Raw genomic sequence first — 26,253 nt, 5'->3', positions numbered from 1 at the left:
ACTGCATTAAAACTATATCATAGATGTGCATTGTTTAAATTTTGTATGGAAAAGTCAGGGAAACAAGTCTTTATTTGGTCATAATTGTGATTGTTTGGAAAAATTGGAACACAGCACATTTATATTGACAAAAAAACCCCACAAAAATCTGATTTAAACATTTTTATTCATTTACTTGTTTTGTATGAAACACAAACATATTACGAAATTACCAGATTAACATTTTGTAGCCTGTAGGCGAAATATAAACTCCTTGTATCGTGCATACAGTATCAAAGAACCACATTGTTTTATTTATTTTTCTATAATAACGTGTAACTAAGATAGCGAACATGGTAAACATTGTAGCTGCTTATCACCAGCACGAGAGCATACTAACATGTTTCAGATCACAGCTGTACAGCCTCACTGAGCCGCCAGCAAAACCTGCTTCCCTTTAGCCCTCTGATTTAGATTCACTGGTTTCTTTTTAAGCCATTCAATATGCAGTAGAAAATGACACTTTTCACAGAGAAAGTGGTGTGTGTCTATCACACACTCAGGGGGTCGGAGTAGAGGTTTGGTGGAGCGTTTCGATTGCACTCTGTCTCCTTGAACTCTTTGCAGGAGTGAGTTCACAGGTTGAACACTGTGCTTGCTTTTGCCCTGGCTCTTATCTCAGGGATAGCACCAGGGAGTTGTGGGTGAGTCTTCTGAAATGGCACGGCTGTGTTCTTGTTGAATTTTTCACTGTCCTAGTGGATGCCCAGTTTTTGTTTCTGCATCATTATATGATGTCTCCCTAATCCGAGGTGAGCAGATGAGCTCGTGACAGGATTTAATAGCATTGATTGAGTCTCATGCAGGGGTTTTGTAATCAGGAAAGTGATGATTTTCCTCATAAAATCATCGTCAGTATGGTCGGTCAGATCCAACGGTTTCAGCAGGTAAGTGTAGTGTTTCCCCCTCACAGTCGAGGTCCGACTGTCACAGCCTGTGACTTTTATTTCCAGCCTGGCTGATAATTGCAATGTGTTGAGTATCCTCTGAAGGCTCGTCTTGACCCAGGGTGTCCGAAACCTGCTTTAATCCTTAAGTAATGATGAGAAATCACACACGACATTGGCAACAAACATATATATATATATATACATATATATACACACACACACACACACACACACACACATACATACATACACACCTAGTCTGTATTGTTCCACTGGTCACAATTGCACTGACAAACAATGTGGTTAGTATTTAATCATTTAAAAAATCTCTGTTCTGTGAGTAATAACTTACTTGGCTTCTGTTGTGGAGCTTTTATGAGGGCATAAATCATCCACAGTACTGTAGCACTGCGAATGGCTTTAGGCATTTGTTTGGGCGGGGTGTGCTCAGTTTTTGATGACATCTACCGTCTTACTACACTTACTGGAAGTTTCTTTGGATGAATAATCGCCTTACCCCCTCTTCAAAGTGCACCAAGACTACACAAGTCTGACACACCAAAGACACCAAACAGGTAAAAATGCTCAAATCTCACATGAATATTGTACTTGTAAATACATAGAGAATAAATTTATGGTGTTAAAATAACATTTTTATTGGTCTCCATTGTGACTAACAGAGCAATGCTTTGTCTCATTTGAATATAAATTTTGTAAATATTGAATATAAGTTACCTTTTACACTTAACATTAAACTGTTTAGGTTATAGTGCCATTTTCTCCTGTAGCAATGTGAGTAAATCTTTTAAAGAGGATGAAGAATTGTTTTAAAAAGTCTAAAACCATCTTTGAAACCCTGTTCATTGGCATCACAAGGTGGAAATACATGTTAGACTACACCATAACTAATGTAAATCCATCCAATATTTTATTGAATAAAAGCCCAACACAAATTTACAAAATTTATCAGTCAACATAAAAATCATTGATTGCGCACAATGCGCATGTTCATTGTTAAAAATGTACCCATGACAGATGCCTCAATTAATCCCTGTCCAAAACAATATGGATGATTGCAACCACCCACGTTCTCATGTAACCCAGGCCTCGTTAAGCATTTATAAAGACAAGAAGCACGCTGGATGGATCTGAAGTACTGTTATTGGGAGGTGATATTTTGAATATTACAAAAGGATAATTAAATTCACCAGTGTGTAAAGAAATGGGGCGTATGACTGAAAGGACTTTTCAGAAAATGTTTGGATAGCCTTCTTTACTTTTCCCGTCAAAACCTCCATCCACTGCCCTCTGACAAGAGAAACCTGCACACACGTACATATGAAATGTATCATAGAAGTCAATTACTCAGTCTTATACAAACAGTATAATGCTGCAACAGGGTTTTTGGTTTCTGCGCATGTTTGATTGGTGACAAATTAACGTTCAGGTGTTCCAAAAACAAAACTAGAACGTGCAAGAGCTCATAGAAGTGACCTAATTTATAACTAAGAATATTACTCTGACAACTCACAACCCCCCCCCAGGAAAATAGACCTGTAGAAGCAACTAAGTAGCATTTACAATATGAAAACAAACTAAAGACACGGTTAAATTTAGCTACCAAACATGTATGCAAATTAAGTGACATAACACAGAAGTTTAGTGGTTGCCAATTTTCTCAAAGAAATAAACCACTTTTCAAAAAGCCTTCATCAATAAAAGGGCACCAAGGATCTAGTTTGCTTGGCATGGCAAAGAATGTGTACATCAACAGAAGGGCAAAAGACATTCGCTCATGGCACATCCATTCAAACTGAGCTCAAAATCAAACATTGCTGTTCAACGGATTGAAGGAACAAGTTCTTATTCAGTAAGATGCAACACTCAAAACAGTGCAGACAGAAAGGTGAAGTACCATGGAGATGGACATATCCCACTACAGCAGTGACATACGCCTCCCATCCCTCACAGTGCATTTCTCCCTACAGCGCTTCTCATGTTTCAAACCACTAAATAAGCAGGTGAATCATTTTTGAGAGGACAACCTTGGTACTCTTACAGCTGTGAAAACTAGAATTTGAGCCCCTCAACCCCACTTGCTGTTGTTTTGCTGAAGCTAGTCCAAGGAGGGTGGATGTTGGGATGTGTTGGCTGGCTGGCTGGCGGGCAGCTTCCCTCAAGGTAAGGAGCCTGGGGCCGCTCTACTCAATCAGCTTCTTCGCCTTGAAGAAGCGCCGCAGGTAGAAGACCTGCCATGTGGCCAGCCCAATGAGACAGCACATGGAGAATATGCTGAAGTACAGGACACGTGTGTTGGTGGACTCTGGAGAGTGGTGAAAAAAAAGAGAGGTGGTCATGTTATTGGTCAGTGACTTATACTTTTTGTCTACCCAACAATGATTTTTACCCTCATTCCCTCAGGTAAATCAAACTTGACATTTCCTAAAGCAGGGCAGACACTGTCTTTATCAATCATGTACATTGTGTTAACTCACACTGCGTGTTTTAAATCAGCATTTCTGCACGGCCAGAATTGTGACTTTTATGCTCACACAAAACCCCAGGCTGGTAGTAATGTGTAATCACACAAGTGGCCGCAGTGCCAACAATGCTGACAAGAAAGAAAGACAGCATTATTTTGTGCAGTTCTGCTATGAATGTAAAGTAAGAAGAAAAAAAATTAATATGGTGCTGTCGATGGCTGGAAGACGGAGGTAATATGGCCTGTATGTTCTTCTGTGGCAGGTTTAGGTTCTGCTTATTTTGTTGTGTTACAAATGATACTCTTAACGGAATATTTGCCATCATTTGGACAACGCTTTGTGTTCTTTGTTTGTGGTGTGGATGCAGGCTGGAAATTTGCATGAAGGTAACACACACAAGCGAATGTGTGAGAGCGTGAAAAGTCTGAAATGGACAACAACTCTGCAAATTGTGCCGCAGATTTGTCCCCACAACAGATTCAAACAACTAACTTTTTTAAAAGCCTACGGTCAAACGTCATTAACTAAAATAATCAAATTACCTTTTATCTGTCGAGTATATAGTCCCAAAATGTAATCAAAAATGGACGTTTTTATAAACTATTCATTGATTTTAAAGAAAATGTTATATATTGAATTATACATTGTTAATCTGGACATTAAATAACCTACATGGGGACATGAGATTTTGGTCCTTCCACACAGCCCTAACCCACAGTGTCTGCCAGGCTTTAGAAAAGAAGGAATATTTGGCCATTGATAGAGTGAACAATTATGGACCGATCACTTGTCCTTTACTTGTGGTCATTTATGTGCAGTTTCAGTGACTAATAGTGTTATTTTCTTACCATTGGTGTCACGCATCTCCTCCTCTCTTTTCTTCATATAAGCAAAGTCATTGACGATGGACTCTGACAGGTCCTCCAGTCGCCTCAGTTCGACCTCCAGAGGCTTCAGCTTCTCCACCTTGGCAATCTGGTCGGACAAAACAGAAAACCCAGAGAAGTGACGCCTGAGAAGTAACTGGTAGGAAAGGGAACTAAAGCAAAGTGTCATTATATTTTTTCTCCAGCAGGTGTCTCTCTTAGGCTGTGTACACGCTACACTTTTAGACAAACTGGCCATTAACTGCTGTTCATTTAAGCTGGTGAGAAAGCTGCCATTTGAACTGCGGTGTGAACCAAACAGCTGCACTGCCTGAGAAGGTGAGTCTTACTCTTTAACTAATTTTGGTGTAGTGGGTTTGTGGTGAAAAATTTAAAAATGGACTGCCTGCAGTATTATGTGCTATGAATGTCTCACCTGTACAAATTGTGCAGCTAAAAGAAGAGAAATTTATCCATTGATTATGACACTTTTCTCTCACATTGTGATGTAGGATGCTTCCTTTCCATCAAGTGTAGTTGCAGTGTCAACTAATGCTACTTCTATTGCATTTTAGTGTGCTCTTTTTGCACAACTTGCTGTCAGCCACAAATTGTGCGATCTGTGCCGTGTTGTTGAAGAGCTCACCAAAACTGCCCAAAGAATAAGTTACCGGACAGTTCATGTTCACAACTGCTAGTCTCTAGTATTTCTGTGTTAACCGCACCAAGCAAATGGCATCTAAACCGCTGAGAGTTAAGAAGCACCAAATAGTGAGACTTGCATCTGCCAAGTCCACATTCTCAAACATTGTGTAACAGACGGGGATTCTTTCCAGCACATTAGCCAAATACAGCACATGACTTCTGAACAGGTTGCACGTTTGCTCAAAGTAACACACCCTTCCATCTACGTAGGTGAATACATGGATGTGTGCAATTTCAGCTCCACCCACCTGCCCACAGACAGGCATGCCCACTTGAGCTCTCCCTGAGTATCCACCTACACACTACCTCAGCAGAACAGCACGTCATGTTCGTGCAGCATGTGTGGGAAGGGGGGGGGGGGTGTTTCTCAGCTCTCTGGGTTTCATCACTTCTGTACTTATTTTTAAGTGTTGCCTGAGGCAGCCACAGTACCAAGTGCTATCCATTCTCAGAAGGACTAGCAAGTAATGTAAGTGATGATGCACAGTGATGTATCCCCACATAGGGAAATGCTGCATGATGCTGAGACAAAGAACCACCTCCACTGATTTCCCTTATTTTCCTTACCGGAACATCTTGACGTCACGACACTTGGCAATGCCACTGATAGAGCACAGGGCATCTACACGAGTGAAGTATTTAATGCAACATACATGCAAATGAGGCACCGGAGCAGCATATTCTTGTTTCCACAGTTTAACCTGAGTTATTAAACTGATATAGGCAATTCTAATTTAGATGTTTTACAACAGTCACAGGGAAAGGCTTGTTTGTTTTTTGCTTCTCTTGAATCTGAACTCGTTTTTTTTCTCAAATACTCTCAAATAAATGAGAGCCTTTATCCTGACAAGGAATGTACTTGCACATCTAACCAAGTGGGTCAGTCTGCTTCTCAAAGGGGGTTTATGTGGTATTTTGGACATTTGGGTGCCCTCCAACATTTTCGTCAGGCACAGGGCTTCTGGCATTTGATTAAAATGAACCTGTAGCTTTGTAGTTTTCAAACCAGAATAGTGAATAGATGTATTGTAACCCCAACTGCAAGACCAGTGGCCCACATCCACTGAGCCAGTCTACCAACTGCAGACAGACTTCATCTGCGGTATCAGTATCACTGCTAAAGTAAGCAAATGGTCAGAGTCAAGGAGTTACCTCTTCATAGTTTTTGGCCTCCACACCATGCTTCATGTCCAGATTGACCAGTTGGTCAGGCACTCTTCCAGTCCCTGATTAAAAAGAGCAGAGATTTCAGCATGACATGCAATTAACTGAATTAAAATTGTGTTAAGTCACTGCATTATGTAAATCTAGTGAGGTTCCAGAACGGCAAAAACATTCATTTACATGCCAACTAGGAAACTTTAGTGTTATTAGATTTCTTTTTCTGTATGAATCTTTCCTTCCTGCCATCGCTATATTTAACGATGTAAATCGCTACATAAAACATGATACGTGGTTAATTTCTATAAATTCATACCTCTAATCCCACAACCATCTATTCATATCACAACAAAAAAATACCACATACGGGTTAAGTGTTATTGTAGATGTATTTTATTTCTAAACAGAGTGGAGCAAAATGTTCATCATAAACTGAGATACTACTCAGATCTAATTGTGGGTTTGTTGTTAACAGTAGCTGTGGCATACTCTTTATGCATGTGGCAGAGTGAAAGAAATAGGAGGACATTGCCTTTGGTGCATCTCAGAGCCCACATACGTACCCATGGGCGATTTGCTCTCAAAGCAGACCTCAAACATATCATAGTCCTCTGTGGTGAAGGCAAACTTTCCTTTTGTTGCATCTTCCTTAGAGTAAAGAGTGTGGCTGGAGGAATCTGTAATCTACACAGGCAAAGAAGACAATGACAATTGATGAATCGATTAACCTATTGACAGTTATCCTATATTGTATATATATTTCAAAACGTGAGAATAAGATGCTTTTCTCCGTTTTCAGTGATATACAGCGAAGTTGATTGCAAGATTTCAGCTTGAGCTCTGGGATATTGAGTTCTACATTTTAATATTTCCTGTCGCCATATGGATTTATCTATTGACTGAAAAAAATAATCAATAGATTGAAAAACATATTAAGACTAGAATTAAGTGTAAAACATTCAGACTAATAACTTCCTTAATAGCAGCAAAGCATCCATGCTGCCTTTTCTTTGGCAGCTGTTATAAATGGCGACAGCTTTACCAAACATTGCTGGGAATCTTTAGTGGGAGTTAATAGCAATGTGATAATAGAAGCCCATGTATGACTTATTGTATCTATAAAAGATTCCAATTATTTAAATAACAGTACAGGCTGTCGTTGACATGTAGCTTAAGTGGCTAATGTGCTAGCTTGAATGGACGGTAAGACTGACGTGTAACAGCAGTGGAGCAGAGCCGCCGACACAGATGGGGTTATTTAGCACAATATAACACACAATAACTGAGAAATAAACACCCACAATGGTTGACACAGTGGTAGTTAATTGGCGTTGGTGTAATTTGAGTTTATGGCTTCATGAATACTTAACAATAATGTTAACGAGCACTGACGTTAGCTAGCTGATTAGCCTAGCAACTACAAACCAGGAAGACGAGTTTTTGAGGCCTAGGTTAGCTACAATGCTAACAACAGTTGTCACAAATTAGAGCCGAATTTCACCGATAGTTCAGACAATCTTTAATATCAGCTATGGGTTTCGTGTGTACCCTCTAGCATACTTAAACACAGGCGTTAACAGACCGAAGTCATTTCGGCCTCATAACAACCTGTTTCCGTTAGCTGTAGCTAGCCGCAGGTCTGTGCTCACCTTCAGATTAGTTTTGGTGTTCGCCTGTTCGCTTATTTCATACTCCCCCGTGACGAGGACGTCTTTGTGGATCTCCTCTCGTAAGCACTTTCTCGAGTTGACCGGTAAAAAGAAAGAAATGGAAAATACAGATTCAATAAGAACCGGTAACAGCAGCAGCGCAGCGAGTCGAGCCATGGCTACCCTCAACCGACCGACCAACCAGCCCGTGCCAGCCGACCAGCTTTACACCGAGCTCCAGCTCACACAGCCGGTCTGACTGAACCCTCCAGCGCCGCCGTCGACCTGGAGGAACAACTGCACGCCATCGGCCGACCCTTCCTCCATGAGTTTATGGTGTGTGAGAGCTCAACCAGTGTGTGTCTGCTTGGGCCTGGATGTGAGACATACGCACAAGAAATGGTGGATCTTCAGCTGTTCTTTGAGCACCACTGCCATACAAGAACCTGTTGAGCCCCTATATGGTTCTTTAGAGGTTCTCTACTGGTTCTTCAGTAGAGTTTAGTAGGGAAAAGGTTTTCATTTGACCAAGGTGCTTTGTAGCACCTTTAAAGATGAGTGGTTCCCCCATGATTAGAAGCCAACCGTTTTTTTTTTGTTTTTTTTACCACTTTTAATGCAATTTAGCACCATTTTTGTTATGTGATGTGTGCACAGTATGAATGGTTCAGCATGGTCTTCTTTATCCGTGAACAGAACTTTCAATGGCTTCTCGCTGTCTTCATCAGCAAATAGAGCTAGCTCAGGTGTCCTCACATGTTGTTACTTAAAAACAAGTGGTCTTATATATGGGAGAGATCTGAGGGAGGGATCGTCTTTGACTTCTCTTTAATGTTAGTGGTGACGACAGATCGTCTTGTCAGTAAGGAGGTGGCTTGGAGAAAGGAGGTGCAGCAGGTCTGAGTGTAAGACCAGGACAGGCAGTGATAACTCAATGAGGACCAGTAGAACATCCCGGTAGGACTCCACTTCATCCTCAGATCACAAGACCCTCACTACAAACCATTCAACACTTTAAAATATCTGCTGGTACACCCCAAAGACAGGACCCAGAGGGGAAAACTGAGGTGGAGCAGGACACGCATGCAACACCTGTGTGGAACATTGCATCAGTGCAATGACAAGAAAACTGGACAAAGCTGGACAAAAGCTGTCTGTGGATCACAGCACTGATGGGGAAGAGCCACCCTGATTTACTGAAGAGTACAATGAGGTGCTCTTGAAAGCTCTGAAAGCTTGAAATTTGACCTTAAAATACTTTGTTACTTATAGAAATATGTTTTGTTGAGCTTTTTCGGCTTGCTGAGTGAGAAGTGTGGCCAGTACATTTATAACCTAGGGCCCCCTAGTGGGTCACAATGTCCACTTTTCTGAGACTACCTCTTTCAATAAAGTGAGTGGCAGAGTGTGGGAAGACTTACCAAACGTCTATGTTCAAGGTAGTGAAACTACAGTAGCTTGATCGGAGGCTGTAGTTAATAGAAAAATGCCACTTTACAGGGCCTCGACGTCACACAGGGAGCCAGATTCTTTATGACTGAACTCTGGACTGTTTTCTTTTTTTATTGTTTTATAGTTTTGAGTCTTGTTTATTGTGTCACTACTGTACTCAACATGAGAATGAATGTGTGACACTGTTTCACGCCCCGTATACTCAGACAGCACACACATGCTTTAGCTGAATGAGAAATGCACTCCCATTGATACTGCAGTTATAAGATTAGAAACAAGCTCTTTTCATTTTGTTGTTCAAGTCTTCTAACTTATTGATATCTATAGATTTTCACTCAAAAATGTCTTTAATAATAACGTAATTGCATAATAAGCCATTCGGTATGTGATAGGTAAATCCGGGTTATGAAACACACATATCATGCTCAGTGTTGGCTGGGGTATTTTAAAAATCCCAAAAGCTATTATTTTTCTGTCAGCAGCTCAGGGATTACCCAATTACATATGATAGAGCTGTCCAGTTTCCAGGGAAACATCCTTGTTGCTGATCCCACGAGACGAGACGAGGACACGCTGCTGTGTGGGGAGTCTGGCACTAAGTGAACAGTAATTATTGGACAGAGAAATCCCTCCAGTATTGTAGCTTAGTGCGTCAAATAACCTCTAAGAATAGCATGTCACACACTCCTGCTGCGCAGCCTTTAGGCGAGAAATGAAATCACAAAACTCCATATTCGTATACCTGTGGCTATTCTATGTTTTTATATGTTTTAATCAAAGTCTGTCACACCGGCACTTTTGTTTTTAACCACTTTCTGTGATTTTCACTCCTCAGGTAGATTTTGAGCTATTTCCAATGTGCATTAAATATTTCTACTGGTGAGGTGAAGTATGTAAGCCACTTGGAAAAGTACTTAAATAATCTCACTATTGATTGACTAACCTTTGTATCACCTCTGGGCACTGGTTCAGTATGACATGTCATTATGACGGACCTACTTTACAAAGGATACTTCCTTAAATGAGCATGCATGCTGACGCAAGTGTCTACACACCCTTCAAATACTTTGAGTTGTTCTTGTTATCGACTTGAGATACTGAAAACACAAATGAAAAGCAGACACTGACGCTGTTAAGAGCACAGAGTTCAGACTTAAAAACACTCCCATAACTGCACTCAGACTGTGTCACAGAAACTCAGTATTATGATATATCTGCCTTGTATATTTACAGTTGACAGTAAAATGAAGGAGGAAATGTGTGAGGAACAGATGTCATTTGCTTCATTAAGGGTGTAATTTAGTATAATTTTAAATGCACCACTGAGTAACTGTATCACTCTCAGACATACACTCGGACACAGGGGAAAAACACTGAAGTATTCATGATTTCTTAAAGCTTTCATGTCCTCTCTCCACAAAAGAAAGGTATCAGGGGATGGGTTTCTGTGAATATGGAGCCGAGCCAAACTGAGCTCTTGTCGCCGTGGCACAGAGACAAACTCGGCTGTTTCATCATCACTGTGCTCACAATTACACCCAGGCAGGGATCTCTGTCTGCTACCCTCCCTGCTATCCTCATATACTCATCATTTTCTCCTCTCCTCTCCCCCCTCCTCGCCTCGCTCTTACTTTCCTCCTCTGTTTCTAACAAGCGTACGCTGCCTGGTTCCTCCCTTGGGTTGCAGCACCGACGCAGGTTGGCGTCATAGTGGTCTAATTTTACTGCTGTTGATGCTGATGTTAAAAGAAGCAATAGGCACCTGCTATTTCTGCTGCTACCCCATCTCCCTGGGGCCGGCAAAGAGGTATTAATAGACAGAGGTATTAGGCGCTGCATGGTCGCACATAGAGGCTTTATTGAAGAAAAAGAGGCTCTGCTGAAGTGCAAAGGAAAACAGATAGGTACTCAGGATTCAGCTGTTATACAACAGCACAGTGGTGGCAAAACAAGAGGCTTTGCAAAATCGCAGCATCAATCCAGGGGTTTTGAATGTGATCTGCAAGCAAGAACCAAGGAAATAGCACTGTACTTCTGCAACTTTAATTTTTTAAACCATATTAGATTTGTATCTTTTGGTTTGTTTTAGGAACTGGATGAGCAGGCCTATATACACACAGGAAGCAGAGAAACGGCTGCTGACATCTCAGCCCTGTTGCACAAATGGGTGTGTTCACATCGGCAGAGTGCAAGCGTCAGAGTATGTTATTTATTGTGCGACGGTAGTCTTCCACCCAACATATCCCTCTCAAGCATCCACTACGCAGCATTTCCGGTGCACAGCTATGAAGCAATCGGCCTTCCGATGATTCTTTATATTGTGAAATATTGATAAAGGGCGAAATGAGCAAGTGGGGTGGAAGAATGACAAGAAGAGGGGAGCGGTAGGAAAGGGTTCATGACAAACTGCTTAATGAGAAAGCTACTTTCATTTGAGGTTAATTTCATCAAGACCATTGTGTGAGTGGTGACTGTGTGTGTGAATATGAATTCCTCTGAATGTGAATTTTCTGCCAAAGAAAAATGAAAGAACAGGTGCATACACAGAGTCAGACAGTAGGCCTTCATTACATGCATCTGGACTGTGAAGCCGTGAGCCCAAATAAAGCAACAAATGTTCTTAAAAACTTGTGTTCACACCAATTTAACTGCACGTCTTGCGTCAGTTGTGTTTCTGAGAAAACAACACAGAAGACAGTTACAGGAGTTATTCTGATCTGTCTGCAAATGGAAATACAGCCTACGCTGAGTCTGTTTGCCTGCAAGAGCGTCAGTGTTCATTTGTACTGCATTAACAACCAATGGAAAAAAAGATAATATGCCAGACTGTTTGGGAATTAAGTTTCTAGATCACCATCTGCAAAATTAGGTATTTACATGTGACCTACTCCTTATTCAAGACATTTTGATATGATGTTGCCACATTAATATTAATCGTGGCCCAGCTGTGCTTCCAGAAGAGGTGGATTTAGTGTCTGTCTGGTGGGAAGGAAGAGCTGGAACAGGCTGAATAAAAAAACAAACAAAAAAAACACTACTTTGCAGACAGCCTCTATACACCACACTGGCCATTTGCTCAAACAGCTAAGTAAGTCTGCGGTCCTCTTTGCCTTTATGACTGTTTTCTGAGGGCTCATGTCTTGCATTGTGCTAGAAGTCACACATACGTCTTTTGAATGGTAGGATGCGATGCTTTGGCGAATTCAAGCCTGCCAAGAGGACAAAATGAATGAAACCGACGTGGATCGTGGTTGAACTGTTGCTTTCGGATCCTCTTGTATAACTAAACGTGTGCAGCGGTTGTGTTGCGACGAGCACAAATGAAGCACATCGGCTCGATTAGATTGGGGAAGCAACGTGCCACGCTTTTCCTCTTTCCTACGGACGTGCCAGAACTCAAATTGAGTTTCTCTGCGGAGAAAGCTCCTGATACAAACACTCAAATGTGTGTGTTTTAGCGGAAAAATGGTGTCTAACCGAGCGGCCAGTCTGCTTTCTGCTGGCAGCAACGAGCCCTCGCACGACTCTATATTTGGGCACGGAAGATCGACGTCATCGCGCTACGCTTGCAAATGTAAAAAAATGGAAAGAACGCACTGACGTAAGAGCCCTGACGTATAGTTAACCTTGGCAACAGACGGAACAATAAATAGAGCCAGTGGAGGTGCAGGAAAAATACTGCTATCCCTCAGAGAGGCTAATTTTAGACATTATTTTAATTGTCTGTTGAATGCCACTGGAGCTGCCATTCTATCTCACTGCTAGTTATACATCCACAGAGAAAAGATGTCAATTTAAATGAAAGAAAGTGTGGGCCTATGACAGGATGAGACTCAAAGTCAGCCAGACAGAATAGTTGAATTTAAATATCACTATCTTTTATTTACATATCTTACAAACAACATTCATCTTTACTATCTGTGTAAAAAAATAAATCGAAATTTCATAAATTAAAACCACTAATGTTTTCACAGAAAACTTCATACTAAGATAGACCACTCAGACCATGGTTAAGACAAAGCACGTCAGTTTTTTAAGTTTCACAAAAAGTTTCACAATTACTCTCACGTTTCATCAATCAGAAAGGAAACTGGGTCAATAATAGCTATTGCTCTTGACACATGTCAACACTACAACGAGTTTTGTCATCTAGCACCATAAAATCATAAATGAACTCATAAAAACGACTAGGTGGCATTAGTTAAAACATGCTTTTTAACTTGCTACATTGGTGTAATAGGCAAGTATAGATAAAGGCAAATAAAAACATAAATAATTGGTTCGAGTCCATTCCATAGCCCTGTGATCTGCACATCTATCTCATACATCAAGAAAATGTGCTTGATAGGATATATTGTTTTTTTTTAAGAGTCTTTAAAGGGCCAGCAGGGTTGGAGAGCTGAGGGAATCAGAGGACTGGTCGTTGCTGCTGCTTCCTCTCCTGTGGGCAATGCCACAGCTGGGGAGGGCCTCTGCCTCTGGGAAGTTAAACACAAAAGAAGACGTGAAGGTGGTGCAGGCCGGTGTGCAGGTCACCACGGGCGTGCACAGGGGCTCAAAGTCATTGTTACTGGCCGAGGTGTGAAGGGGCTCCCAGTCCTGAGTTGTGTAAAGGGAGTTGGACAGGTCGACCTCCGGCACTGACCGCGCCGTCTCCATCTCCGTCTTTGCCAGCAGATCCAGGGACTCCTCCAGGACGGAGGCGTCCAGGTCTGTCATCTTGACCGTGCTGCTGGAGATGGTGGTGGTGGAGGGGACGGAGCTGGTGCTGGAGAAGATTGAGTTGGAGCTTGAGGTGAAGGTTGGCTGGCTGGAAGTGATAGCGGACGCCTCTGGGGTGGTTGTCTGTGGCTCGGCGGACACCTTGGTGGAGAGGTAAGTGGGTGAAATGGAGGCCACGCAGAAGTCCATGTCCAGCTCTGAGGGGATTTTGCAGATGGGTTGGTGGGCAGCCAGGATAAACTCAAGCCTTTCTTTCTCCTTCATAAGATTGGCAATGTCATTCAGCAGGTTGGACTTCTCATCCTCGAGCTCATCAGTTTCCTGCGAGGGAGAGAGAAAAACAGGAAGTGTCATCAACTTGGCTGCTAAAGAACACTGCTATTAGCTGTGGCGAGAAATACATTTAGATGACTGATGGCAAATCTCTGGCATACTTACAGCTTGCAGAGTGTCTGTGAGCTCTCGCCTCCTGTTGCGGCATTTTGCTGCTGCCTGCTTATTTCTCTCCCTGCGAATTTTCTTCTTCTCCTCCTCCTCTGGTGTTGTCTGCAAATAACACAAGAAATGGTTAAGCCTCCAGCTCTGTGATGATTACCACACTGTAATATGGAAGTTGCTGCCTGTTATGCAACACTTTGAGTGCATGGTCGAATAATAATTACCTGCTCTGCTCTGCCCCTCTTGAGAGAGTTGTGAGCCTTGGATGCTGCGGACCTCATGGCTGGTCTGGAGTAGGCAGGGCTGGGGCTGGAGCTGTAGGAGTGAGCTCTGTGAGAAGGGGCCACTGACGAGATCAAAGGCTGGACCATCCACTGCAGATCCGGGCTTGTCGAAATGGCCGTGACAGTGGGGATGAAGGAGGCACTTGATGCTGTCAGGTCAGTGAAGTCCTGTGGGTAATGAAGAGAGAGGACCATCAGTACATTTGGTATACTTTCAGGAGGGCACAGCACTGCAGGGTGTCTATGAATTTAGCAAATGTTTATAAAAAGCTGGGATGGTTTAAAAATACCTATACAATATAAACTGATGCTACACTCACTGAGCACTGAATGAATGAAGCTTGCCTTGCACTGAGTGCAGCAGGTCAATGGGCTATTACTACCTGTCAGTCAGCCTATGTATTACTTTGCAGGAATAGTTTAATTACTAAGTCCTTCCTACTGATAGTTTAGTAATATTTGAGCGGACGTACCTGAGACTGGGGAGATCCCAAGCTGGAATAAGATCCTGCTGGTGATGCATAATATCCCACGTTGTCTCCTGACGGAGAAGCGGTGCTGCAGCGGGAGGAAGAGTCGCACTCCGTGTTGAAAGCGGTGAACATCATCGTTCCCAAAAAACAAAAGTGCAACAAGAAGTAGGAAGATCCAAACAAACTCTACTGAGGGGGGGTGTATCCTTGAGATGAGGGAATCCTTCAGGTAGGTTTGTGAGAGACTCTAAAGTGTTCACTCAAGATCCTTTTCCTCCTGTGACTGCTCAGCTACTCAATGTTTGACTGTCAGCTTCGGCTGCTCGGAGTCCTTTTATAGGCTGAGACCGGACCGGCCGAATGACGTCGGTAGCGGGGAGAGCTCCTTACCCGACACCTCGAGGAGAAAAACACCAAAACACCGACCTAACAACGCGGCAACAACACCAATTACTGCTTATACACGGTTTAAATACACACACGTTGAATATGCAATGCTGTTTTGTGATGCTTTACGGCGAAAAGTATAATTTAGGAGTTTTATTTTAAACTCACCCGCAAGAAATGGAATATTCCAGAAACGGGATCCCCAACACGTAATTTGCCATATATGGAGCATCCTGTAAAAAAGGGGAGGACCTTGCTGGGAAACACAACAGGCTGGATTCGCCGACAGCGACATGACGTTATGCAAGACAACAAACACAAAGGTTGTTGTGAAAACTGAAGAAGTGGGATCATGGTCAGCTAAAAGTGCGTCCCACTCTGCAAACTACATCAAAGGTAAATTTGTTCATGCAGATTTGTCTGTTCTGAACGTTCTGGACAAAACGCACCAAAACAAACACACACACACACACTGCTGGTGTGTTTTAACAATTTAAATGGTTAATCAAAATGTTATTGTACTACAGCTGTCTTATTCTTTTTACTTGTTAAAATGGCCTTTAATGCATTTTATAGCTGTCTTCTACTGAGCTATCACTGAGGCATAAACACACTCTAGCTCTTTTAGCAACAAATATGTTTATTTCAGACATCTCATGCAGTATGAGGAATGAAATACAGTGTGGCTATGATGCTAGAGTAATCTCACATATCAGAACATGAACAATAAGAAATTAATGATTAAAATTGAGTTTTGAAAGTGGTTTTAAAACAACAAATATTGGAAAATAAGATTTGAAGGTTGAAAATAACTGCTTGACGGTTGTGATGCTCGCAGTGTAATGTTTAAACTTGCTTTGCAGATAGTCAAAAGACTATTTTCATACATTTGAGTCTAATCTTTCAGCATTACACTTTGGGATTTCTGACTTTTTAAGATTCTAGTAGAGTTCACAGCTGATTCAAATGCAATCTGTGTTAAATGTCTGCAAAGCAGGCTCAAAAACTCTGAAAACACAGATCAATAAAATTGAAAACCTCACACTGCGAATAATATTATGGTGAAGCAATTATGTCAGCCATTCAAATATTATTTTTGAATGCCTGAATCCCATTTTTCGTTTTAAAATAAACCATAGTTTACACTTTAAAAATGTACTTTCAGCCCTTTTATATTTCTTATATTTTAATGTACGTATGTAAATATTTTTATTTAAATGGTTTGATGTGACAGCAATCTAGAATAAATAAAATAACAAATAATTTTAAAATGTCAAAAAATATGTCAAAAATATGTATTTTAACAGGAATTGGCCTAATTTGCAAGCAATCCATCATGTAAACTAACACCATAAAGTCCTGTCATAGCAGGTGCGGTTACATGGGTATTACACCCTCAGGCACATCTTGTACTGCTTGTGTGCAATCCAAGCAAAGGTGTGTTTAGTTGCAGTGCAAGCTAATAACTGGTTTGTTATGTGTACTTTTCCACGACAGCAGTTTGCTTTTCTCAGGGATGTCAAAGCTTGATCATAAAGGTCTTCCCCTTAGACTGTGGTAGAGGGAATCCTCATACCTTTACCTTTGTGATTTACATAACAAGCTACATGAATCACCGACAAGCAGGTTTCACATTGAGCCAACATTTAGACCTTTCTTTTCAAGTAATTGTTTGAGTTACTCTATTGCTTTACAATACATTTTATACCCCCCCATTAACTATGCCTGAATGATGGCTAAAAAGCATTCCCACAGAACTATAGCACAAGACCCCAATCCAATTTTAGTACTGTCAGCTACATTTTCCAGTAGCATTTTATAGAAAAACTATAAATGGGCAGAAAATAAAGCAAAAAATAGTCATTTATACTGAAGTTTTCTACTTTTATGTTGCATCTCTGGGGTCTTTTAAGGAATGCCCCTCTTTATTATGCAGCATACAGGCTGCAGGCATGGCTATTGATAAAATAAAATAAGTATTATAAGCGTTAACATGTCATTCATAAAGGTGTACATCGTTAATAATGGTGTTATTGTGTCAAAGTGCATCAATGTGGGTTAAAAAGACGGCTTTGTTTCCCGCGCTCGTGTTTTGTTGAACATTCCTGGCTGCCATAGCAACACTCCACCCCTTCGCGTCAGTGACGTCGTCGTTTTGCATAGCAACAAGGATCGTTTGTGTTATGGAGACGGATCACTCAGGGCGGTAAATCAGAATCCGGAGCGACAACAAGCTGCTACTTGAGACAAGTCTGGTTCCGGGAAACAGCAGCGGAGTGAGAGCTCTTATTGTGTTGTGGATGAAACAGGACACCAGACAGGCCGCTTACCTTGAGGACTGTTTGAGCACTTTGTTTGACTGGTTGGCAGGAGCCTCCAAATCAACTGTGCTGACCCAGACTATCTGTTTGGAGCAATGCTTTTTAGTTATTTAGAGGGATGAATAGGCGTCATAAGCAAAATAACAAAAGATGGGTTAACAATGTGGGCCACTGAGTGATAGTGATCGTAAAGGAAAATAAATGATCATACAAATTTGCTTGCAGCAACAAAGAGGAGGGTTAATTAATTGATGAGATAATCTTCACATCAATTTTGGGTAAAATATTTCGCAATGTAACCTGATTTATTATCTTTAGGTTTAACACCTGTATCCCACGTATGCTTGTATTTCATCTGTTTGTATTTCTTTTTATTTTCAATTCAATATACACACATTTCAATGCAGCAGAGACGCCATTCACAGGAGCACACTTAAATGGTGTATTTGCCTAATTTGCATGAACTTTGAACGCTGATGTCACTGACGCTAAAAATAGACTCGGCCGGTCAGTGCACATTCACGCTCAACTTGCTCTGATGAGAACAAGTCTTTGAGCTGTGAGGGCTGTCTGCAGTTGTGTCCGACCTTTGAACCCCTCCGGTCTTGAGCCGGCGGCGACTGAATAGACCCAAGCCGACCACCTAATGATCTGCCGGTAAATCAGGGGGGTGTGTGGGGGGGCTGTGACTGCCGGGAAGCAGCCGGGTGCGCAGCCCCTCTTAGCGGGGAGAGCCCCCCTTCTATTCACCATCCATCCCTTTCACTTCACCTAAATATAGCCTCACATATCCAGCCTATACAATCCCTTTTCTTATAGGAGCTGAATTAGTATGTGCGGGAATCACGCTTATATAAATGGTGCCCGTAAATTGCATCAACAGAGATGATGAGTATGTGTGAAAATGGAGGAACAAAACCAGCCACCAACTCAATCAATTAGTAATCATTTTAGAAAAGCAGAGGCTTAATATTATTAATCGCCTGCAATAAAAAAAAAAGCCTTGTGCATCCCACTCTTGCGCTAAACAGGAGGGTCAAGTGCAGGAGTTTGCCCTCCTCTTCACGGCCTTAAAAAAAATAGCGCCTCTGCGGTCATCCAAAGCGCAGCAAATGACGCCGTTATCAGGTACAATGCGTGACGGGCAAGCCTTTTAGTGCATGTTTCACTTTCTTTTGTGACTGTGAGTGAGTGGGCCACACACAGCCACGCGTCCGTCTGCGCGCTCTCTCCCCCCCTCTCCGTGCGCCACGGCGCGCCCCTGTTCACCGGAAACACCATATAAGGCTCGGCCGGTCCATTCGGCGATTGGCTGCTTTGCTAGAGCGACAATCCTGTTGCTGGAGCCCTATTCATATGCAGAGACAGGTGAAAGGCTGTGTGATATATGGATGACACCTCATTTAGCAGCTCATAAATAATCAGCCGGTGTGCTGGAAGCTGCGTGCATTAATTAAATCATGCTCGGCTGTGCGATGCTGGTGCAAATGATAAGTCTGGGCTGCTGTTTCCACATGATTTGCGCTTTTTATTGAGTAGACAGCATTGATCTAGTCACGTAGAAACACCAGCTCTTTGTTTTAAACTGTTTATGGCTATATATTGAATTGCCATCGCCCCCCTCCCACAGGAACATACGTGTTGCCATGAAGACACGTCTCGTGAACATACGTGGACATAAAGTATACGATGCAGATGCTGCATACATGAAGTGACGTAGTTCATTCATGGCGACGGGCACCTCTCGCAGGCGGGGGTGTCACCAATTAAATGCTCGCTATTCTTTGATATTTGAGCGAATAAAACAATTTAAAATGAAAAAGGCTGATAATGTTGCGGTTTTGACATTTGATGGATTTAATTGTTGAACTGTAAAACCTCTGCTCGCTCATTTCTCTCTTACCTCTCCCTCGGTGAAATGGTTCGGTCTCACCACACAGATTTCATTCATAAAATTCCAGCTCACTATAAAAGGCGGGCCTCTCCACTATCTGCACAGTTACCATTTATGAAGCTGGCAAATGGAATATAGAAAGGCGTTTAGGCGTCAGTTTTCTACTTAGAACAGATTGACTCTTCTGTCCTTTTATGCACTGATTTTTAAACGAGAACATGCATCCAGACTCCAGCACTGAGTTCGACTCATCGTCCAGCTGTAGCACAGCATCGCCTGGCGGGGACACCCCTGGGTGCAGCCAGCATCCTCCTGACTCGCTTTCATCATCAGTGGACAGCGCCAAGGTAGAAGCGGATCTGATCATCCACAAATAATCCTCTAGAAACGAAAATAAGGTTGATATAGGTTGCAAAAGGCTGATATACAGGCTCATCACTCACATGGAAGTGCATTTTCACAGACAGGCTTTTCTTTGACTTGATTACTGTCCCGTGCAGGAAATGATTCTATGCAAACACACAGGCTCCATGCATCTGTAGGACATCCGCACAGGCAGCGCATTAGTGTTCTTATTTCAGGGAAATGGTTTGGAATGTACAGTGCACAGACGTGTTTTGGTGTCTTGGTCGTGACCTTTCATTTTAGAGTGATGATGATGAAGAAAATGATTGATAATGTAATGATAGAGCATGTAGCTGATTTTTATGGATTCATAGACGGTAATGATTGTCTTTTTTTTCCGACATTCCTCAGCCACAGGATTGATGTACCATTTAAGCACATCTAGAGGTCACGATGGTGGTTCCTCGATCATCTTATGAGCTGACTTAGTGTTTGACTGCATGCATATGCATGTGTCTTGGTTTTTTTTCCCCAGGTTGTTGAGATCAGTGCTGCAGCAGACTCCTTTGTTCCGACCGTGACTGCAATCTCATCCTCGCCGGATTTAAGGTGGATGGTGCAGCCGACAGTCATCACATCTGTCTCACCGTCGTCCGGCCGCGGGAAGACCAAAACTCACGGGGCGACCCATGCGTCTTCCTCGGCAGGTGCAACCAAGGCAAAGCCCTCCAACAGGAAAGGGCTGAAAGACAAGGTATGCAGGGGAAAAACAGGGTGGGGAGGGCGGGATGAGATGTGTTTCAGAAATAACGTTACAGGTAGCCAATCAATCAATCAATCAATCAATCAATCAATCCGTATTGTTCCTCAATAATATCCTTTCCTATTCCCCTCACGACTCATTTCCATTGATAAAAGGTCAATATGAGAATTAAGTTATCGCGATATTTTCAACAGGACGTAAAAGAAGATGCAAGTGTTTTCACAGTCAAAGTAAAATGAACGCGACGGGTAGAGCAAATAAATGAGAGCAGGGAGCAGCGCACAAGGTGACTGGATTGGGTCTAATTGGTGCAGCGAGGAATTACTTTTGGAGTAAGGAGCGCAGCACTGTTTATGAATGGGATGGGAAATTGCATAAAAGTGCGCGTTCACGTGCTTGGCTAGACCGTGCCAGTGGTGCAGCATTTTAACGCCTGAACTGAAGGAGTCTGCACCGAGCAGATCAGTATTCTCAGCATACCCTGCACCGAAGATCTCTCTCTCTTTCGCTCTCTCTTTCTGGCAAATGAAATGGTGTTGAAGAGCCAACTGCTGATCTGGCAAAACTTAGCAGGATGCGCATTTAAATTGGCTATTTCTCATTGATTTTAGGCTTCCAAAGAGGAGGAGGAAAGGAGGAGGATCAGGAGGGAGAGGAACAAAATTGCTGCAGCAAAGTGTCGTAACAGGCGGAGGGAGCTGATAGACACCCTGCAAGCTGTAAGTAGCCCGTGCTGTTTTGTGAAATCATACATTCAGACAGCAGGCTCGCTCCTATAGAGTGCTGTATGACATGTCAGTGGTCATTAAAGATAACAGGAGCACAGCAGGGATGGCTGCAGAGCACCGCAGGGCAGCAGTGTTTTCATACTTCCCTCATGCCAAGCCTTTATTCTGACTTTGTGCCTCCTCACCTCAGGAAACCGACCAACTCGAAGACGAGAAGTCCGCCCTCCAGGCGGAGATAGACGACCTCCTGAAGGAGAAGGAGAGGCTGGAGCAGGTCTTAGCCTCCCACAAAGCATCCTGCAAGCTCCCTGCAAATGACCACGACGGTGATGATGATGAGGAGGAGGAGGTTGATAATGGAGATGATGTCAGCACAATGCTGCAGGATCCCCCAGCCTCCCCACAGCTGCTGTCCATCTTAGACAATGGAAAGACCCCAGAAGGCAACACAACCATGGGAGAAGCCCCCGTCGGCCAAGACATGGACACTGTCCCTTGCATCCCTGCTGCAGCCATTTTGGGGAACTCCAACATCCTCCTGTGCTCGAGTGCAGAAGAGGAGGCTCTGGAGGACTTGAGAGGAGATGACCTGGATGACTTGGTGCCCAGCCTGGAGACGCCGGCGACTTCTGAGATGGCCGCATCCGTCCCTGACATAGACCTGAGCGGCCCCTTCTGCCTCTCAGACTGGGAAACCCTGTACAAGTCTGTGGCGAACGACCTTGAGTCTCTGAACACACCAGTCATGTCTTCCAGTCCCACTTGTAGCAATTACCGCACCGTGTTTTCCTTTAATTACTCTGAGATTGATTCCTTGGCTGAGGGCTTTGAGAGCCTCAGAGGCAGCCTCGGTGCGCCTGAGTTAATGAAAGATAATCTCAACTCTCCAACACTTCTGGCCTTGTGAATGCAAAGTTATGCAATGATACTGTAATTGTATTCCAACCAGCCAGCAAGCTATGATCTCTCTCTGTCTCTCAAATAATCTTTTGTAGTGTGAGTTTTGATGTCGTGTAAACCTACACATTGAAGGTCGTGTAGATGACATGTTTTCTGTGACTGTAACAGGGTTGACTTCTTCCATACTGCTGGTGCAATTCTTTGAGATGAGAAACAAAAGTGCATGCAAATACAAGTCATCCGTAATCCATGAAGAGGTGGTATCTTGTGTTTTGAAAATCCCTAAATGTGTTGTGAAGTTAGTTCACGATCAATAGTCTAATGTATCTGTAATACTGCTGACATAGTTGTGTTGTAACAAGTGAAAATAGCAGGGTTAATAACATGTAGTGTATAGGTGTAACATCTTGCTGTAAGGTGTCCCCTAACTTGACATTTCCCTTCAAGTGTTTCCATAAAAAAATGTGTCATGTATTTTATCAAGATGTATTTTATGACATAGTTTATTTTTTTACTTATAAAAAATTATCAGATGCAAAAAAAAAAATGTATTATGCTGGAAATAAAATAAGACAACACATAAACTATTTCTTATTGTTGTTATTCAGTCTGAACCATTGTATTTGACTAATATGAATGAGCAATTGTTCCAGAGCTTTCAATCATACCACATGATCGTCTTCGGCAGACAGAGTTTGCCCAGTTGTCACTGAATTGTGTTCCAATTTCTTGTTTTTCTGAGCAGTTTAAGGTCTCTAAAGTGTCCCAACTGGTCATTATCTTGTCTCTTCACCTGGTGAGGATGATCATGATCATGACAATTGAAAGCTTCAATAGCTACTAAATGGACCTTGTTTTCTGCTGTCTGGATTTAACTTTGAACCTTGGCTTTTAAGTCAACATAGATGAAAAGACATCAAGTCCTCAGAAAAATAAATACATTTGAACATCTGCCTGACAAGCGAGCAAACTACCTCTGTCAAAGAAGATCAAGAGGTATGATCAAAAGCTCAAGAGAAGCAACTTAATGGACCTCGTGGAGAGATTTGCATTTTTACCGACTATTTATCATCTTCTCATGCTTAATGTGTCTCACCTCTCTATTCATCTGGTTATGATGATCATGTGATGTGACTGAAAGAGCCAGAACAGCTACTAAATGGACCCTGTGGTGTTTTCTGAAATGCTATTTCCAAGGTTATGGATATGATTTGTATCTCAGCTTTTCAGCACAGCATGTATGCCAACTACAGAAAACTATACTTAAATCTCCATTTGCTGAAGAAGATTATGTAACAGCCTATAATAGTTAAAACTTATTACTAGAGTCAAGAAGAGGGTCACGAATGAACTTTGAACCTATTTCCAGCTCGGTATCAGCCCATAAAGATGTCAGTGTGCCTATTTTTGGATTCAGGGTTACATAAAGTACAATCTTCGGGGAGTGTATCGTGTTTAAGATGAGTGGGAGCAGCAGAAACAGCGGGTTAATTATTTATTCATAGCTCGCTCCCGGCTCCACTGTTGTCACGGTCAGGGAACCCGATTCTACGGCAGCGCTGTGCGTGCTCTGCGTGTGACGCCAATACGCGACTGCCGTGTCGTCACGCTTCCCTTGACCATATTTGGGTAACTGCAGTTGTTTTGTTTCCATGGCGACGGGGTGTCGCGTACCGGAGCCGGAGGACGTTACCGGAAAAAGTCGAAGCGGGAGCGAGAACAGACGAAAGTTTCCTCATCAATTACAGAGCGGGCATGGCGTGCATGGCGATAATTGGTCTGGTAGGTAATTTTAAAGGATTTCTCGGAACAGCAAATGGAGCATTTAATGACCACAGCCGGTTTGGTTTCGGTCTCCGACGAGCAAATTATGTTTCAGGGCAGCAAAAACACCGCAGTGGATGCACTTCATGTAACCACATTCAGTCCAAACCAGTACATTGCATCCATTTATGCACGTGGCAGAAAGCCCTTGGTGAACGTACAGTAGATTATCTGCCCGTGCCATGTTTCCATAAGTGACAAGTGCAGTTTTTCTTTTCATCAGTAGGGGGAGCTATAGCGCCAGCAGTGTCAAACACAAAGCAAGTGGGCTTCTGCTTATTTTATTAGTGTGTGTGTGTGTGTGTGTGTTTGAGTGTGTGTGTGTGTGCGTGTGTGTGTGTGTTGGTGTCCAGCTATTTTAGACTGATGATGGATGTGCCTGTCAACAGCTCTGATGTCTACTGACTCACTCTCTTGTCTTCTTGTTCCATCAAACTCTGCGTCCAGCACGGTGATGCCTCTCACGTCCAGAGTCTGCTCAGAGTTGTAAAATACCACATAGCTCGAGTTGTTCACAACCAACCATCAAGCCACAACCGTAGGGTTTTTATTTTAAGGGTGGCATCAAGGCCATCGGCTGCTGTTACTCTCAGTGTTGGAGGAAATATTTAATTCTACTGCTTTATGTTAAAATAATGTAATTTTCAAAGTCAAAGTACCACATTCAAAATGTATTTAAGCAAGAAGTGTTAATCAAGAGGCATTAAAGTAAAAGTACTCTGCAGAAACAGCCCCTGTCAGTACTATATTGCATGATATATTATCTTGTGTAGATGTATTATGATGTGTAAGCAGAATTCAGATATAACTGGTCAAGAGGGTTGTTAAATAAGAATGCAACAGATATTATAAACTCATCACGTTTTGTATTGTAAAATCTGAACCTGTAAAATAACTAGTAACTACAGCTGTCAGATAAATGCAACAGAATAGAAAATGATTGTTCTCTAAAGTGTGGTGAAACAGGAGCTCAAAATAGCATGAAATAGAAATGCATTGCATGAAAAGACATATAATAATATACATTTAAAAAAGAAATGTAAACATTTTAACAGCAAAATGCATGTAAAGTATAAAAAATAAAAATACTTGGCAGGCAGCAGAATGCCATGTCAGTTTTATATTATTGCAACTATTGGTGCATAATTATTACTGTGGATGATATCAAACATTGTGACCAGCTGAATTTGAGATAGTTTAGTTAATTTAAATGGTATTTTTAATGTAAAATCTTAAATTGCAAAGCAACTGGTCACCATAGTTGTCAAATTAGATGTAGCTAAATAAAAAGTACAATATTCCACTCTGAAATCTTGTGGAATAGAAGGATAAAATTTCATAAATACTCAAATAAAGTAGACCTTAAGTTCAATTGACATCTCACTCACTGTCCTGTTGCACCCTGATCTCTATTATTTAGTGACCTTATGTAATTCCAATCATAACTTTGCCGTAACTCACCTAACTCCTGTGTGGGTGTGTGGGGCCTTTATGTAGCATTTTGACTTGGTGCTACTAATAACACAAATGATGGCTTGGTTCCATTCAAGTGTCCCAGTAAGCTGTGACAGTGAGCCAAGCTGCACAACACCAGGACACCGTGGCAGCCAAATGGAACTCAGCCGTCATTCGTTTTATGATTTAAACCTATGATTTTCCTACTGTGACGTGTCCAAACGCCTTTCATGAAAAAAGCTCCATTATTTACATTTTATAGTGAGAGTGTGTGCATATGTAATCTATAGTTTTGTTTAAGTCTGCATGTTTTTATCTGTTTTTGTCTCTGCTGCACCTTAAACTAAACCTGACTAATTAATAAAATAGAAAACATGGATAACTTGAAGGGCGGCCTCCTTGCTCACTGGAGTAAAGTTTCAGGAGGAGATTACGCCCAACAACATCAGCACTCTGTAAATATGTCTCACATTG

At 42.1% G+C, this 26,253-nt stretch overlaps 3 protein-coding genes across 3 annotated transcripts; 1 reads left to right on the top strand and 2 right to left on the bottom strand.

The window, feature by feature from the left end:
- Positions 1-1,835: 1,835 nt before the first annotated feature.
- tmed10 (transmembrane p24 trafficking protein 10) lies at positions 1,836-8,065 on the bottom strand. The gene is made up of 5 exons (XM_070849551.1): positions 7,794-8,065; positions 6,708-6,828; positions 6,136-6,209; positions 4,261-4,387; positions 1,836-3,252 (listed from the first exon to the last, which is right to left on the bottom strand). Exons 1-5 carry the CDS (start codon positions 7,968-7,970, stop codon positions 3,131-3,133), a joined length of 621 nt encoding a protein of 206 aa, XP_070705652.1. The 5' UTR covers positions 7,971-8,065; the 3' UTR covers positions 1,836-3,130.
- Positions 8,066-13,101: 5,036 nt separating this feature from the next.
- Positions 13,102-15,486, bottom strand: LOC139217656 (protein c-Fos-like). Its single transcript, XM_070849043.1, has 4 exons — positions 15,163-15,486; positions 14,630-14,857; positions 14,406-14,513; positions 13,102-14,288 (listed from the first exon to the last, which is right to left on the bottom strand). Exons 1-4 carry the CDS (start codon positions 15,295-15,297, stop codon positions 13,620-13,622), a joined length of 1,140 nt encoding a protein of 379 aa, XP_070705144.1. The 5' UTR covers positions 15,298-15,486; the 3' UTR covers positions 13,102-13,619.
- A 4,490-nt stretch (positions 15,487-19,976) lies between these two features.
- LOC139217657 (protein c-Fos-like) lies at positions 19,977-22,893 on the top strand. The gene is made up of 4 exons (XM_070849044.1): positions 19,977-20,111; positions 20,645-20,863; positions 21,484-21,591; positions 21,791-22,893. The coding sequence occupies exons 1-4, from the start codon at positions 19,983-19,985 to the stop codon at positions 22,505-22,507; spliced, it is 1,173 nt and encodes a 390-aa protein (XP_070705145.1). The 5' UTR covers positions 19,977-19,982; the 3' UTR covers positions 22,508-22,893.
- Positions 22,894-26,253: the final 3,360 nt, after the last annotated feature.

This window comes from Pempheris klunzingeri, chromosome 18 (assembly GCF_042242105.1).
Source record: "Pempheris klunzingeri isolate RE-2024b chromosome 18, fPemKlu1.hap1, whole genome shotgun sequence".
In the NCBI taxonomy this organism is placed as follows: domain Eukaryota; kingdom Metazoa; phylum Chordata; class Actinopteri; order Acropomatiformes; family Pempheridae; genus Pempheris; species Pempheris klunzingeri.
This window is presented reverse-complemented; position numbering and strand designations above follow the sequence as displayed.

Bases quoted from the DNA above. Each gene is read 5' to 3' on its own strand.
- tmed10 (XM_070849551.1), bottom strand. From the start codon at position 7,970: ATGGCTCGACTCGCTGCGCTGCTGCTGTTACCGGTTCTTATTGAATCT. The intron at 6,829-7,793 runs GTGAGCACAGAC...TTGCCTGTGTAG, and splicing joins ACACCAAAACTAATCTGAAG to ATTACAGATTCCTCCAGCCA. The intron at 6,210-6,707 runs GTACGTATGTGG...CTTTTTAATCAG, and splicing joins TGAGAGCAAATCGCCCATGG to GGACTGGAAGAGTGCCTGAC.
- LOC139217657 (XM_070849044.1), top strand. From the start codon at position 19,983: ATGCATCCAGACTCCAGCACTGAGTTCGACTCATCGTCCAGCTGTAGC. The intron at 20,864-21,483 runs GTATGCAGGGGA...CATTGATTTTAG, and splicing joins GGAAAGGGCTGAAAGACAAG to GCTTCCAAAGAGGAGGAGGA. The intron at 21,592-21,790 runs GTAAGTAGCCCG...TCCTCACCTCAG, and splicing joins TGATAGACACCCTGCAAGCT to GAAACCGACCAACTCGAAGA.
- LOC139217656 (XM_070849043.1), bottom strand. From the start codon at position 15,297: ATGATGTTCACCGCTTTCAACACGGAGTGCGACTCTTCCTCCCGCTGC. The intron at 14,514-14,629 runs GTAATTATTATT...TGTTATTTGCAG, and splicing joins AGAGGGGCAGAGCAGAGCAG to ACAACACCAGAGGAGGAGGA. The intron at 14,289-14,405 runs GTAAGTATGCCA...TCTCCCTCGCAG, and splicing joins TCACAGACACTCTGCAAGCT to GAAACTGATGAGCTCGAGGA.